Source organism: Rosa rugosa, chromosome 4 (assembly GCF_958449725.1).
Source record: "Rosa rugosa chromosome 4, drRosRugo1.1, whole genome shotgun sequence".
Classification (NCBI taxonomy): domain Eukaryota; kingdom Viridiplantae; phylum Streptophyta; class Magnoliopsida; order Rosales; family Rosaceae; genus Rosa; species Rosa rugosa.
This window is the reverse complement of record NC_084823.1, coordinates 36,026,514-36,039,912: the sequence shown is the minus strand read 5'-3', so window position 1 is coordinate 36,039,912 and position 13,399 is coordinate 36,026,514. Positions and strand designations below refer to the sequence as shown.

The 13,399-nt window shown below is 38.5% G+C and overlaps 2 protein-coding genes and 1 long non-coding RNA gene across 5 annotated transcripts; 2 read left to right on the top strand and 1 right to left on the bottom strand.

Annotated features, from left to right (window-relative positions):
• The first annotated feature begins 1,550 nt into the window (after window positions 1-1,550).
• On the top strand, window positions 1,551-4,110 carry LOC133743098 (uncharacterized). Of its 3 annotated transcripts, XR_009862938.1 has the most exons (4): window positions 1,551-1,760; window positions 2,032-2,210; window positions 2,319-3,369; window positions 3,575-3,711. It is a non-coding gene; the product is annotated as an uncharacterized LOC133743098 (long non-coding RNA). The 3 variants fall into 3 exon arrangements; XR_009862939.1 differs by lacking the exon at window positions 3,575-3,711 and adding an exon at window positions 3,977-4,110 and having other exon boundaries at window positions 2,032-3,369; XR_009862937.1 differs by having other exon boundaries at window positions 2,032-3,369.
• Window positions 3,744-6,013, bottom strand: LOC133743097 (rust resistance kinase Lr10-like). The gene is made up of 2 exons (XM_062170877.1): window positions 5,218-6,013; window positions 3,744-5,054 (listed from the first exon to the last, which is right to left on the bottom strand). Exons 1-2 carry the CDS (start codon window positions 5,999-6,001, stop codon window positions 3,952-3,954), a joined length of 1,887 nt encoding a protein of 628 aa, XP_062026861.1. The 5' UTR covers window positions 6,002-6,013; the 3' UTR covers window positions 3,744-3,951.
• Window positions 6,014-6,278: 265 nt separating this feature from the next.
• LOC133743096 (rust resistance kinase Lr10-like) lies at window positions 6,279-9,232 on the top strand. The gene is made up of 4 exons (XM_062170876.1): window positions 6,279-7,032; window positions 7,356-7,379; window positions 7,591-7,617; window positions 7,989-9,232. The coding sequence occupies exons 1-4, from the start codon at window positions 6,294-6,296 to the stop codon at window positions 9,143-9,145; spliced, it is 1,947 nt and encodes a 648-aa protein (XP_062026860.1). The 5' UTR covers window positions 6,279-6,293; the 3' UTR covers window positions 9,146-9,232.
• Window positions 9,233-13,399: the final 4,167 nt, after the last annotated feature.

Sequence of the window (13,399 nt, the reverse complement as noted above, 5' to 3'; positions counted from 1 at the left end):
AGTTTCTACCAAATAACTGTATGCAACTAGGCACAACTTAGCAAAGAGCGCTCTACTAGCGACTCTATTTGCTTTGACATAGCGGTGATATAACGGAAAGATAACTTGATATGTAACCCGATTACAACGTAGCATAATTACCATACGCACATCTTTCCTACTATGTTGCCGCCGGAGGATAAATCTGACGACACTTAGCTTCACCCTACCACTAGACGGTAGCGACCATTTGACGAAGCAAGAGACTCGCCGCCTACCTAGAGCAGACAAGGCACTTTGAGTGCACACACAGGCATACAACCTGACTAGCCCTACAAGATATATGCAGGGACTTATTACACGCCAAAGGCGAGACAACAATAAACAATTAAAAATAGATAAAACTAAAACCATAAATTATAAATGCAGCCCAGACTTGAGCCCAAAAGAGGGCCCAAACCCAAGGCCCAATCCAAGAAGCAGGAGATACACTAGCTGCCAGCCAAGCCTGGCCCGAGCCCACCGCCGGCGAACCCTCCATCGCGCCTCTCCGCCACCTTCTTCGGACCACCGCCGACATCGATCTGCCATCACCATCCCACCATGGAGATGCGCCATCCCAGATCGAAGCCCGGCGAAGGAGAAGCACCATGGAAAACCACCATACCAGATGGGATCCCGGATACCCAAGCCAGATCGACTCAGTCCAATCCGACCCCAGCCGCACCGCCACGATCGCGTCACTGCCTAGCCTCTTCAGATCCTGCGATCCACTCTGCCGATCGAGCCATTGAGGGACGAACCAATACCTGTCCACCGCCGGGATCTCCTCCTCCTTTGCCTCACAGAAAACCACCGCTATATACCAGACCCACAAGGAGGTCAACAATGGCCCGTCCGACGACGGTGAAAGAGCTCGCCGCCGGACAAGGAGTAAACTCTCTTCTTTCTCTCGCAGCCGGAAAAGACGTTTTTAAAAGTTGTTGGAATAATGCACCAATTCAATAGGAGTTGTTTATTGTTTAATTGTTCTGGTTAGGGTTTTAAGCCTGTGCAAGTGTGATTAAGTTTCTATGAGTCTTCTATTACATTTCTAGTTCATTCCTTATACCACAATTGTGTGATTGGCAAGTGAGGGCTAGTTGAATGATTTATTTCAGTACAAGGCGAAGCCTTGTCATTCTTCGATAGGCTTGCTTAATTGTGAGCTTCCCAGTGATGTTAATTACTTAATTAGTTTGCTTTAGGTTGGAACTGTTGGACATGTTTTATCGGATTTTATTGCCGGAATTCTTATGTAAGTTTTGTAAGTTATGGCAAATTGACTGTTGGTTATTTGAATAACAATCAACTTCTATTAAAAAAAAAGTGATAATTTTTTTTTTAAGAAAATAATTACATTATATTAAGCAGTTGAGATAGTTTTAAGTCATAATACATAAATACATCAGCAATGTTGAAGGGAAGGTGGATTCCTTCTCTTAAAAAAGACAAAAAGAAAAAAAAAAAAAAGAGGGAAAGTCTTGAATACCCTCACATGACAAATTTATCCACATAGCCGTTCTCTCTTCCATTGCTTTTTCCTTCACTGGCTATTTCTTTTCCTCTCGGTTTCTTGCTGTCACCAAAGACAGTAGAATTACCGAAACCAATTCAAAGAGACCTCATCTGGGCTCTGACAATGGAAAAAGTTCATATTTTTTGAGAGATTCCTAGCTGAACCAGTGAAAGGTAAACTCAGAAGAGGAAGGAACATGGGGACGACAAGGGAAGCCAAAAAGGTACTACTCTAATCCAGATTATGTTGTCATGTTTTACTACAGCATTTGGGTTCTAAGCTATTTTAAGACTAGTCATCATGAGTGTAATATGGGATCTGGATTGTCTTTTCATAGTCATATATTATGCTTTAGTAATATGTGTTCGTTTAGTAGAAACAGTATACAAATTCTTGTGTAAATGTACAAGTAGCTGTCTTCATTGTACATATTCACTGGGTGAATGTGACCCGGGTAAATGATCATGAAGGATTGGCCTGTTTGTTTGTTACAGAACCAAAGAAGAAGAGAGAAAGTTTAAACCACTTCATGGAAGTGAGCAAATTTTATGCAAGAAACTGGATGAATGTAGATGTTACAGGTGCGGCCGCAAAATTTGATCTGAGGATTGGATTATCCCAACTGAATGTTGACATTGTGCATCACATTCTGTCTTTGCCAACCCTACAAGAGGTAGGTTGAACTAATATATTTGTCCAAAAGGTGGCAGGATGTGAAAACCTCATCTCCTGTTTTGGTTTCGATCAAAGGTTTAATGATAGATACTGGTCGACAATGCAGGGAAAGGCAGAGACATTCATAAACTTTGTGGATGGATCTCTTTAAAGTTATGTGAAAACAGTACTACGATGCAACGGGTCTGTTTATTTATGGCATACATTGATTTTACATACGACTCTCTTCTAGACCATTGGATATGGTTGGCCATAGAGAACGATGTTAGAAAGCTAGGTCGCCACTTCATAACTAGACAGAATAGCTTGGGCTACCATATACCTATGTGTATTTTAGCTGTCAAGTCATTGATTGTTTTAAGGTTTGATGGTTTGGTTGAAGCATTACTTATTTGATGATACAATAAAAGTTCATTCTTTGGTTGAGTCTAGTCAATGTTGACATTCCGGTCCACATCATCCAAAACTTATTTGATGACACAATAAAGATTCATTCTTTGCTCAGTTTAGTGTTAGTCAATGTTGATATTCCGGTGCATATCATCCAAAATTCAATTGTAGGCTGCCCTTTCACCGAGGACTTGACACTGGCCTGCTGTCGGGGTGTGCAAAATCTTCAAATTTCTAGTCTTGATTGAGTCAAGAAGCTGGGAGCTACATGAGTGCAGTTGTGGTGTAGATAGATTTGAGAGAATTGATTTTGGAGGGCTGACTTTGAAGTTTATGTTATTCCGGGCATAGTATGGTATTTGATATGAATGCCAATCTTCTAAAACATTAGAAGTTTTAAGTATAGATTGCAGCATTATGACAGACTAATTGTTGGAGGTGTTATATCTATATGTGTGCTCCTTAAATCAAAGGCACTCGAGGGTTAAGCTGGAAAGCTACAAAATTTCAAGCCATTGGCATCAGAAGTTAAGTTTGTATAATTTGTGTAAAGCACAGAAATGCTGTAATTGATGGTCCATATATTTGCTCATTCAAAAAGGAGATAGCGTAATGCCTTTTTTTTATTTTCAGTGGATATGTCGTGTGGAGAAAGCTATCCATAAGGAATTCCCCTAATAACTCATCACTTATCCGTTCCTTGTTCTTTTGGAATACCTTAGGATGCATCAGTCAAGAAACTATTATGACTACCATAATTTTCAGAGGTATGATTGCTTGAACTGGGTCATTGGTGCTTTCTTTCTTGAGTTTTCTTTTATAAATTTATTTTTGGCTGTCTGTCAAATCTTCAGCTTAATTTAACTCAGAAACATGTAGATGTATTTCTATTCCTTCACTTTTTGACAGGCAGCCAAATTGTTCTAAATTTAAATGTTGTTGGTCTGATGCATCCCCATTGTTATTGAATAGGTCAAGTTTGTCAAGGAAATGAGGGCTTGTTTGGTAATGTTTTCATTTTTAGCTTTTAGCTGGAAAGCTAGTAAGAAAGTATGAGAGAAGACATGGAGAAATGATGGAAAAGATGGAGAAAGCAGATAGATGTGAAGGAGAAAAATGCATAAACACATGCTTGTAAAGATATCTGAAAGTGTTTTGTTTTCATTCATATATGAGTCTGGCACCTATAGGCTACAAATAGTCGGCGTACAGGAGTCAATCTCATGAAATACACATTAAAGAAAACATTTACAATGATAATGAGTATCAATTATCAACACCACCATAGTCGACCTTTTTATTGCAGACCTGAGCAGAAGTATATTACTCTAACTTGCTCAATAGTGTGGCTAACTTGTCTGAGTACTTGTGAAGGTGAATGGATTTGGTGGCATGATCAAGCTTTCAGAATCTCCTTCTAGCATTCTAATAACAGATTTCATGGATGGGCGATTCACCGGGTGCCACTGGATGCACCATAGTGCAACAATCACTAGTTTCTTTGCAACATGAGCATCTTCATCAGTATCTAGCTTCAAATCCAATGTTCCTCCCTGAATTAGACGCTTATAAATCCATTCAGGAAAATACACCTCACTGTTAATAGTTCCAAGAGGAGGTTCCCTTCTAGCTCCTATCATTTCAAGCGCTAGCATCCCAAAACTATATATATCAGATTTGTAGGACACGTTTGCGAAGTTCCTAATGAACACTTCGGGTGCGATGTAGCCTACTGTGCCTCTAGCAGCAGTCATTGATATAATACTCTCTTCCTTGGAACAGAGTTTTGCAAGACCAAAATCAGAGATCTTAGGGTTGAAGTCATGGTCTAACAAGATATTATGAGGCTTGATATCAAAGTGGAGGATCCTCTGATCACACCCTTGGTGAAGGTATTCAATCCCCTTTCCTATACCCGTGATAATGTGCTGAAGTTTCTTCCAATCAAATGTAGTGTCATTATTATTAGATTCTCTAGATGTGATGAACTTTTCTAAGGACTTGTTTGGCATGAACTCATAAATGAGTGCACACTTGCATCCTTCAGCAGAGAACCCAAGTAAGCGAACCACATTAACATGGTGAATTCTACCAATGGTTCCCACTTCATTGATAAAATCTTCTCCACTTCTTTTAGAACCATTGAGGACTTTTACGGCGACTTGAACACCGTTGGGTAGCTTTCCCAAGAAAACACTTCCAAAACCTCCTTCACCTAACTTTTTCTTAAAGCCATCTGTCATCTTCTTTATACTAGCACAGGAGTATCTAGTGGGTACATGAGACTTGTGATCATTTAGGAACCTTTCAATTTTCATTTGATTCTCCTTTTCCTCTATCCTTTTTGTTTGTGTGACATGGAAGAAAATTGCTACCGATGCTACTGAGATGAGAACAAAACAAGCTATGCTCACTCCTATGATATACCTGGGCCTTTTTGAGTTAGATACACCTGAATTAATTAGGAGAAAACAGGAGCTCAGGATTGAAATGAAAGAGGATATTGTTTTGTAGAAGCTATGTTAATAGACATACACTGATACACAGCTTATTTTAATGCTAAAAGATGAGCTTTGTTGTTCTTATGAAAGCAACTCTCAAGGTAGACTACATACCAGGTGGAGGTGGAGCTGGAGGTGGAGGTGGAGGGCTGAGTTCAGGATGACACTCCAGTTGATTGCTGTTATAATTGAATTGGCACCTTCCCGCTTTACAGTTTTGACATCCTGTGAAATTCCCCAAGTCCCATTTCAGAATTAATACACTATCCGGTACACAGTTGTCCGGATTACCATCCACTCTTCGTAGTGGAAGATAGATTGGTCCAATCAAACTACGGCAAGTTGGCACCGGCAAGTCAAGGAAAGAAGTTGAGGGTAGAGTAGCCACAACCTGATACCCTGGTATACTAAGACATGTGATGGGAATGTACTTCTTGTTGAAATTCCCCGTGCTAAAGTTTTCTGGTGTGGAACAATTCAGTAATTTTAAGTCGGGAAAATATTTCCCAGAAAAGATGCAGTAGTCATTCCCAAATAAATAACGTGCTGGTTGAAAGAGTGAGCTGCTGGAGATGGTAAAGTTTACAAGCCGTCTAGGAAGGCAGCCATCTCTGTTGTAGACGTCGAAGTATTGTTTTTCATAATCAATTGTTTGGATGGTGAAGAGTCCTGAAGATGAGGAGAGCTGAATCATGGTCATATTGCTGAATCTGCTGCAGGAAACCTCAAACTCTGGATTGCCACAGTGAAGGGGTTGATGCTTTAGACGGAACGGAAACTTGATAAGGGGACCATCAGGACTACACTTTGAAACTGGACAGTCATGATCAGCTGCTTTGCTGGGTACAAGAACAATGGAGCAGAAAAACAAAGGTAGCAGCAGCTGCAGAATTCCCATCTTAATTTATCTACTGTTCTAACTTAATTTGGAGTCTACTTGTTGCTTGTGACTTTGTAAGTCACTGCTCTATTGACTTGGGTTTGTGGGTCAACACATCGTTTTGCTTGGTACTTTCTTGGAAAACGCGTGGAGGGGTCTGAACATCTTCCTTCCCCAATCAAATTGACCATGTGAATTCTATTCCTTATCTTTTTCTTGATAAAATAAGAAATTGATAGGGATAGAGTCAGTGTGGAAGTAGTTCAGATCAAAGAGTCTATGGTCTCAAACTCCCAGTGCTCATGAAGTCATGGTGCTGAGAAGAGTCTGGTTGTGTACTTGTGTCATAGCTATTTGCTTTGTAATCTCTCATGAAGCCAAGGAAGAAAAACTTTGCCAGCCTGCTTCTTGTGGTGATCTCCATGACATCAGATACCCTTTTCGCCTGAAAATCAATGGTTCTGATCAGAATTGTCTCAGCTCTCCAGCTGAACTTACATGTGATGAGCATAATCGCACCACTCTGAATCTTTACAACGGCACATACTATGTCAGGGCAATCAACTATGACAATAGTACAATCCAAGTTGTTGATCCTGGACTGCTTAGGGATTCTTGCCCCTTCAGACCACTCTACCTCTTAACAGGTGATAACTTTAGTCATACGGATATATACCAGCCAACTGGGGCTTACGATTTTGTATCCTTCTTGGATTGCTTGCAACCAGTCAAGTCTCGGGACTATGCAAAAGTCCATTGCAGTAGCTCATTATCTACAACTTCATATTCTTATATTATGGTTGGATATAGAGTGGGGGATCTTCCACCGTCTTGTAATATGGTCACAGCCAGTCTTGCAATGCTACAACAACCTTGGGGGCACCGCTCATTTCCTCTCACTCGTCATCAGCTGAAAAGGGGTTTTGATCTTTCATGGGGGAAATATATCTGTGAAAAGCATTGCCAGGCAAATGATGCTTTCTGTTCCGTTTCGAATTACCGGTGGGAGTGCTATGACAACTGCTATTCACCATTTACAACCATCTATTGTGAGTATTTTTCAGCAGCCATGTGAGATTGAAGAATGACTAATATGTTTTCACAATTAATGAAAAAATTCATTCATGGTTGCTAAATGCTATATTCTCCTCAATTTTAAGATTGTCAAAATAAAAGATATGTCTTTCCCATTTTATCAATATACACCTACATATATTTGTAGTCTAATGTTGATTTCAGAAAAATACCACTTGGTAAAAAAAAAAAAAAAATTGAAGGGGCATAATGGAAACTAGTTCTTAATACCATTAAAGCTTATGATTCTATAATGCTGATTTCTTGAATCTGTTACTGACATTAATCTACTTTGCAGGTTTTCGAGATTACCTGAAACGTGGTAAGTTATGGTCGCACATAATTACTGCCAAATTTGTCCAACTATTGTTATGTTGGGCTTATGCTTCAGCTATTTGCTAAGTTCTGAGTTCCTTTCCTCAAATCTGAATTATTTCACGTGTGTTTTATTTTCTAAGATTTCTGTGTTTATTTCTCTTTCCTTCATTGACCTGAGCCTAGTGCTTTTCTTCATTGGTTCTGTTTTCCCACAGGTTTCATTCCCATCGCCGAGTTCACTGGTATGTCCTTTTTCAACATTATGTTCTTAAAAAAATGTATAGAAGCAAGAAAAACAAAATCATGTTTGTTAAAGACAATAGTAAATATTTAACTTCAATCGTCTTTTTGACCATTGCATTATTGGGAACAATAGCATTAATCCTATCTGGATCAAGACCAAGGACTGCTTGAAATTGATGTGGAGTAATAATAAAATCATATATTTTTATTTAAACGAATTGTTTCTAATCTTTTTCTTTGTTAAAGACTTAAAAAAGAAATGGAATAATTCATTTCCACAACACTTTTGATCAAGCAAAAATATGAATCCCTCTGGGAATAAATCCAGACTGAATGAACTTCTAATACATGCTTGTATTCTTATCTGCAGCATGCAGCATGGTCGTACGAACAGTAATTGGCATTATCGTTTTCTTGGGTTTTTGGAGTTACAAGTTGTATTCCAAAATGTTCGTAAAGGATGGTGCAGTTGAAGAATTCCTGCACTCGTACAAGGATCAGATGCCAAGAAGGTATTCATATTTGGATATCAGAAAGATGACAACTGATTTTAAAGACAAACTTGGTCAGGGAGGTTTTGGTTCTGTTTACAAAGGAGAGCTGTCAAACGGTCATCTTGTTGCAGTAAAGATGTTGAGTGGTTCCAAAGGTAATGGACAAGATTTCATCAATGAAGTTGCGACGATAGGAAGAATCCATCATGTCAATGTGGTGCAACTAATAGGCTTCTGTTCGGAGGGATCAAAAAGAGCTCTTGTTTATGACTTCATGCCTAATGGATCCCTAGACAACTATATTTTTCCGAAGAAAGAGAAAGCTCTTAGTTTAAGTTGGAATAGGATGCAAGAGATAGCTCTAGGGGTGGCTCATGCAATTGAATATCTACACCAGGGATGTCATATGCAAATTCTACATTTTGATATTAAACCGCACAATATTCTTCTTGATGCAAACTTTACTTCAAAAATTTCGGACTTTGGGCTTGCCAGGTTTTACCCTAAAGATGTTCAGACTGTTTGTCTTACTAACGTCAGAGGCACAATAGGATACATAGCTCCAGAATTGTTCTACAGAACCATTGGAAGCGTGTCATACAAGGCTGATGTTTATAGCTTTGGAATGTTGTTATTGGAAATGGCAGGCCGGAGAAAGAACTTGAATTTAGATGCAAAAAGTTCAAGCCAAATATACTTTCCTTCCTGGATTTTTGGGCAACTAGAAAAGGGATTATGCATCGAAATTGAGGATGCCTGCGAGTCTGATCAGAAAATAGCCAACAAGATGATCATTGTTGCACTGTGGTGTATACAATTGACCCCTGTTGATCGCCCTTCGATGAGCAAAGTTGTAGAGATGCTTGAAGGTGAAGTTCAAGTCTTGCAAATGCCTCCGAAACCTTTCTACTGTCCACAAGATTTGCCTACAGCGGATCTACCTGGTGAATCAGACTTTGAAGAAGTATCTACCCAGCAACACAGTGCTATAGAACTGCTCTCCTTTCAGTCCTTTGGAAATGTCATTGAGTGAACTTTTTCTTTGTGTAAATTTTTCTGTACTGAAATCTGAAACTAAGTAGATTTGGAATATTAAATATAATGCTCAAGTATTCGAGAACTTGTCAGCAGCAAACAAAACCATATGACCAGATTGTTGCCTGGAGAGAGAGAGAGAGATCAACGAGAGACTATCAGAGAAACGATCAATTACGACAAAGAGAAAATGATTCGAATTCCATCCACTATATAAACTGCAGGACCATGTCTTTTAGAATTCACATAGAAATAATTCTTTCTGCTTTCCTTTTAGGAAAAATGATAAAAAATATCATTTACATGTGTCTTATGATAGTTAAGTAACACAAAATGTACGTCCGGTCCCCTACAACGTCGTTTCAGCGCTTCTTCGCGGGAGCGGGAGCTTCAAATCGGCTCTGTATAAAGATGGAGCATGGAGAGATCTGATAGTGGCGGCGCCGATTTCGGGATTTGCTTCGGAGTTGTTCTTGAGCTTTTCGAGTTCTTTTCCTGCTTTGTGCTTTTCGGTTTTGGATTTTGTTTTGTGGAAGCGTGAAATTAAAGAAGATTAAGTATGACTATGAAAATAGTTGAACTTGAAGAAGAAATTGAAGGAAATCTCGTAAAGACAAACAACTACATATTTCATAAGATCGGCGAGGCCATTCCAATAAAGACTGATGATCCCCAGAGCAGTCCCTCCTAGCCACTCGCCGTATCAGAGAAACACGTCCTCGTCTTCGTCGCTCATTCATCCGGTAAGCTTCTATATCTATTGCTAACACCGAAATTGCAGCTTCTGATTTTCACATAACCTAAAAATAACTTGGTTGTTCTCCCAAGGGTTTTTCGTTGCGAGGACCAAAGATGTCATGGCTTCCACCGCCGAGATTAAGGAAAAGGGAAGCTCTGCTTCTATACATGAATAGAGTGTTGTGGATGTTCCCCTCCCTAAGCTTCACATTCTCACACTATCTACCGATAGTTTTACTCTTGCAACTACTGCAGATGCATGCATTCACTTCTTCTTCGTTGGTTTCTCCTGGATAAGGTGCTACGATGTAGAGTTGTATATGCTATGAGTTCTTAGGAGTCATCATGGGCCGGGCCCTACTCTAAATTTTAGGGCTTAGGGTAAGATCGGGCTGGGATTAGTTAAAGTCAATGAAACTTAGGTCTGGACCGAGGCTTCAATATGTAAACCATCCCGCCTTTAAGGCCCATTTTGTTATGTTCAAAAGAGCCGGGCTGGGCCGGCCTTCCGAATAGGGTTGACAAGGGCCTAAAGGGCCTTACTTTGTTTAACAAAAATAAAAATACATTTTTTTTTGTGGTAAAATGTGGCTCAATGGTTTACCATCTGAGACTCATTTTTTTTATTGACCCTATTTAATATATACATTTTTATGAAGTTACCTTAATAACATTTATAAATATTAGTTAGGGTAGTTATATACAATTAATTATCTCTCTAAATCTCTGAAAATTAATTGTTGTTTAACAAAGAAAATAAATATTAAATAAAAATAAGCTTCCTAAATCAATTACAAAATAATAAAGGGATAAGTTGTATGTGGATAAAAAAAAGATGAATATATTTAGAAAATAGAAAAATAGAAAATATTAGGGCTTGTTTGGGAGGGCTTAAAGGATCGGGCCAAGCTTGGCCCTTATGGGCTTAAATGAGCTGGGCCGGGCTTCATTTCCATGGCCCTTACCCTACCCTATTTGAAAAAAGGCAGAGCCAACTTGCCCTAATGCAAGGGCCGGGCCGGGCTGAAATGGGCTTAGGGCCTAATGGCCGAATGATGACCCCTAGAGCTCTAGAAGCTACTTGGATTACTGTAGTTAATTACTAGTGGTGACTTACAATGTTATCCATGAGTCTAAATTTTGCTACAAAACTAATTTTTGGGTTGTGGGTCTTTGAATTGACAGCTCCGAGCTGGTATGGATTGCACAACAATTTAATTCCATTTCTCAGATCACTTTGACTGTGGTTCTAGCTTATCACTTTGTGGATTATATTGAATATTACTATTGACCTTTACATATGGTGAACATATAAACAGCAACCAAACACTTGCAAAAGTGTTACTTATTGAATCCAAGTCCATATAATGATGAAATGCATGAAGTCGTATTATTTGAAAAGATACCTTTTGCTCATTACTTGGTTGCCCTATGCCATTGCTGAATATTAATGGGAAATTTTACAATCCAACAGGAAAAGGGTAGGCCTCTCCCAAAAATTGGTGAATGGGATGTCAATGATCCTGCTTAAACAGAAGGGTTTACTATGATCTTTATTAACAAGGCTAAGGATGAAAAAAAGACAGGTGGAAAACTTTATTTTGATGTTTTTGATTTATTGCTCAAGTTGTTTGGGTAGTTTGTTTGTATTGATAGTGGTGAAATTGAATTTTTGGCATTTATGATTGTCAATTGGATTTGCTTTATAGCATAGTTGAAGCAAGTTCTTGTCTTGACTGAACTAATAAGAGTTATGAAGATAGTTAATAATTTGTTTGCTTTTGTGGTTGAAATTGATGATTTCCTGAAAATACTAGGATGAACGTGTTTCTGGGTATTGGGGATTGATAGCTATGTTGCAATCCTTACTAGATAACAGAAATTCACACAGAAAAACACAGATTTGGTTATGCAATGAAAACCTTAATTTGAGATTAAAAACACTACGGGGCTCTTACTCTTGAGAACCCAAAAGAGATAATCAATCCACTAGTGGTGAAGAACAAGTTTATTTACAAACATAAATAGCATTACACTCGGCTACAATCACTAGACTAACTAGGTGAGGTGTTTGTCTTGAATCTTCTCTTCTTTCTTCACTTGAACGATCTTCAACAATCACTCTTCTTGCATCAATGACTTCTCTACTGATCTCAAGAGAACCATATGCAATTGAATGAATGAGTGATGAAACACTTTGACAATGAGCAAGTGTTTCAAGAATGAATATGAGACTCTCTCTAAGCAAACAAGATGCACACAAATCTTGCGTTGAAGTCACACCTAAATGAACACATACTATTCTGAACATATGGAGGAAAGAACGAATCCTATTCAATCAAGTCTTTACCCTAATTGACTCCTAATAGGAATAATTTTTTAATAAAAGATTGCCAATTAAAATAAACAGATTCTAAATCAATTAGGACTTCAAAGGTACAATTTTAACAGTTGGAAAATATCTTTGTAAAATAGTATTTAAAAGCCGAAAGATACTCTCCAAAAGCGAACTCCCTAAAACATAGGACTGACTCGGGGATTCCAACCTGTCCATATGAAGAACCATGAGATGCATTTACTTGAAACTTCTCCGAGATCAGTATTGAGGTCCTTTTGCCAGCTTTTAAGGATGAAATGAGAAATTTACTTGCTTTTGTATGGGAATGCCAACACTCAATACATACAAAGTCTTGTACTTACAATCTCCTCCTTTGGCATTTCTATACAAAACACACCTAATCTACTCAAGCTCCCCCTTAACAAGTACATGAGAGTCATCACATTTCATCAGCCATATACCTTTCCTGAAACACTTATCACACACACTATAAAAACCAAGTTAAAGATAAGGCATAGGAATGTCAAGACAATTTCAAGATCAATTTCAACAAGTCAAACATTCAAAGCACAAGTTGATCAAATTCACCCATATCTCCCCCTTTTTGTCTAGGAATGACAAAGGCAACTTATACGAGTAGCGGAAGCTACGCAAAAGGAGGATCACCAGTAGATGTTGCTCAATAGACACTAGCCCAAGAAGAATCAATTAGAGGAAGATAGTCCGACTATCAATACTCCCCCTAAGTGTGATGATGTTATGAAAGATGCAAGAATGAAATGCAAACACACAATGAGTGGGTTTGTATCCTTATACAACTTACAGAGACAAACACATAGCCTTTTAGATAAGAGTGTTAGCACCAATCCTCAAACATGAATGCAATAAGATAAGGTCATATAAGTGAAGAGTTCTTGACAACAACAAAGTAAGCAAGAAGATGATCGAGTATTTTGTACCTTTGTTGTGTAAGTGAACATAGCTCAAAGTGGGGTTTGTAAGAATCTCATGATCAGAGAAAATAAAACACACATAAGAAGTGACAAAATAATCACAATCAACTCAAATCTCCCTTTATGACACCGTGTGGGCACAATATTTTTTTCCTTTTTGCCTTTCACACATTATGAAATTTTGCACTTTAAAAAAAAAAAAATTAAAAAAAAAACTAAGACT

What these genes read in the sequence shown, in the direction of transcription:
- LOC133743097 (XM_062170877.1), bottom strand. Translation starts at nt 6,001, where the DNA reads ATGGGAATTCTGCAGCTGCTGCTACCTTTGTTTTTCTGCTCCATTGTT. An exon ending in TCCAGCTCCACCTCCACCTG is followed by an intron (nt 5,055 to 5,217) that starts GTATGTAGTCTA and finishes TAATTAATTCAG; the next exon opens with GTGTATCTAACTCAAAAAGG.
- LOC133743096 (XM_062170876.1), top strand. Translation starts at nt 6,294, where the DNA reads ATGGTGCTGAGAAGAGTCTGGTTGTGTACTTGTGTCATAGCTATTTGC. An exon ending in ACCATTTACAACCATCTATT is followed by an intron (nt 7,033 to 7,355) that starts GTGAGTATTTTT and finishes TCTACTTTGCAG; the next exon opens with GTTTTCGAGATTACCTGAAA. An exon ending in TCGAGATTACCTGAAACGTG is followed by an intron (nt 7,380 to 7,590) that starts GTAAGTTATGGT and finishes GTTTTCCCACAG; the next exon opens with GTTTCATTCCCATCGCCGAG.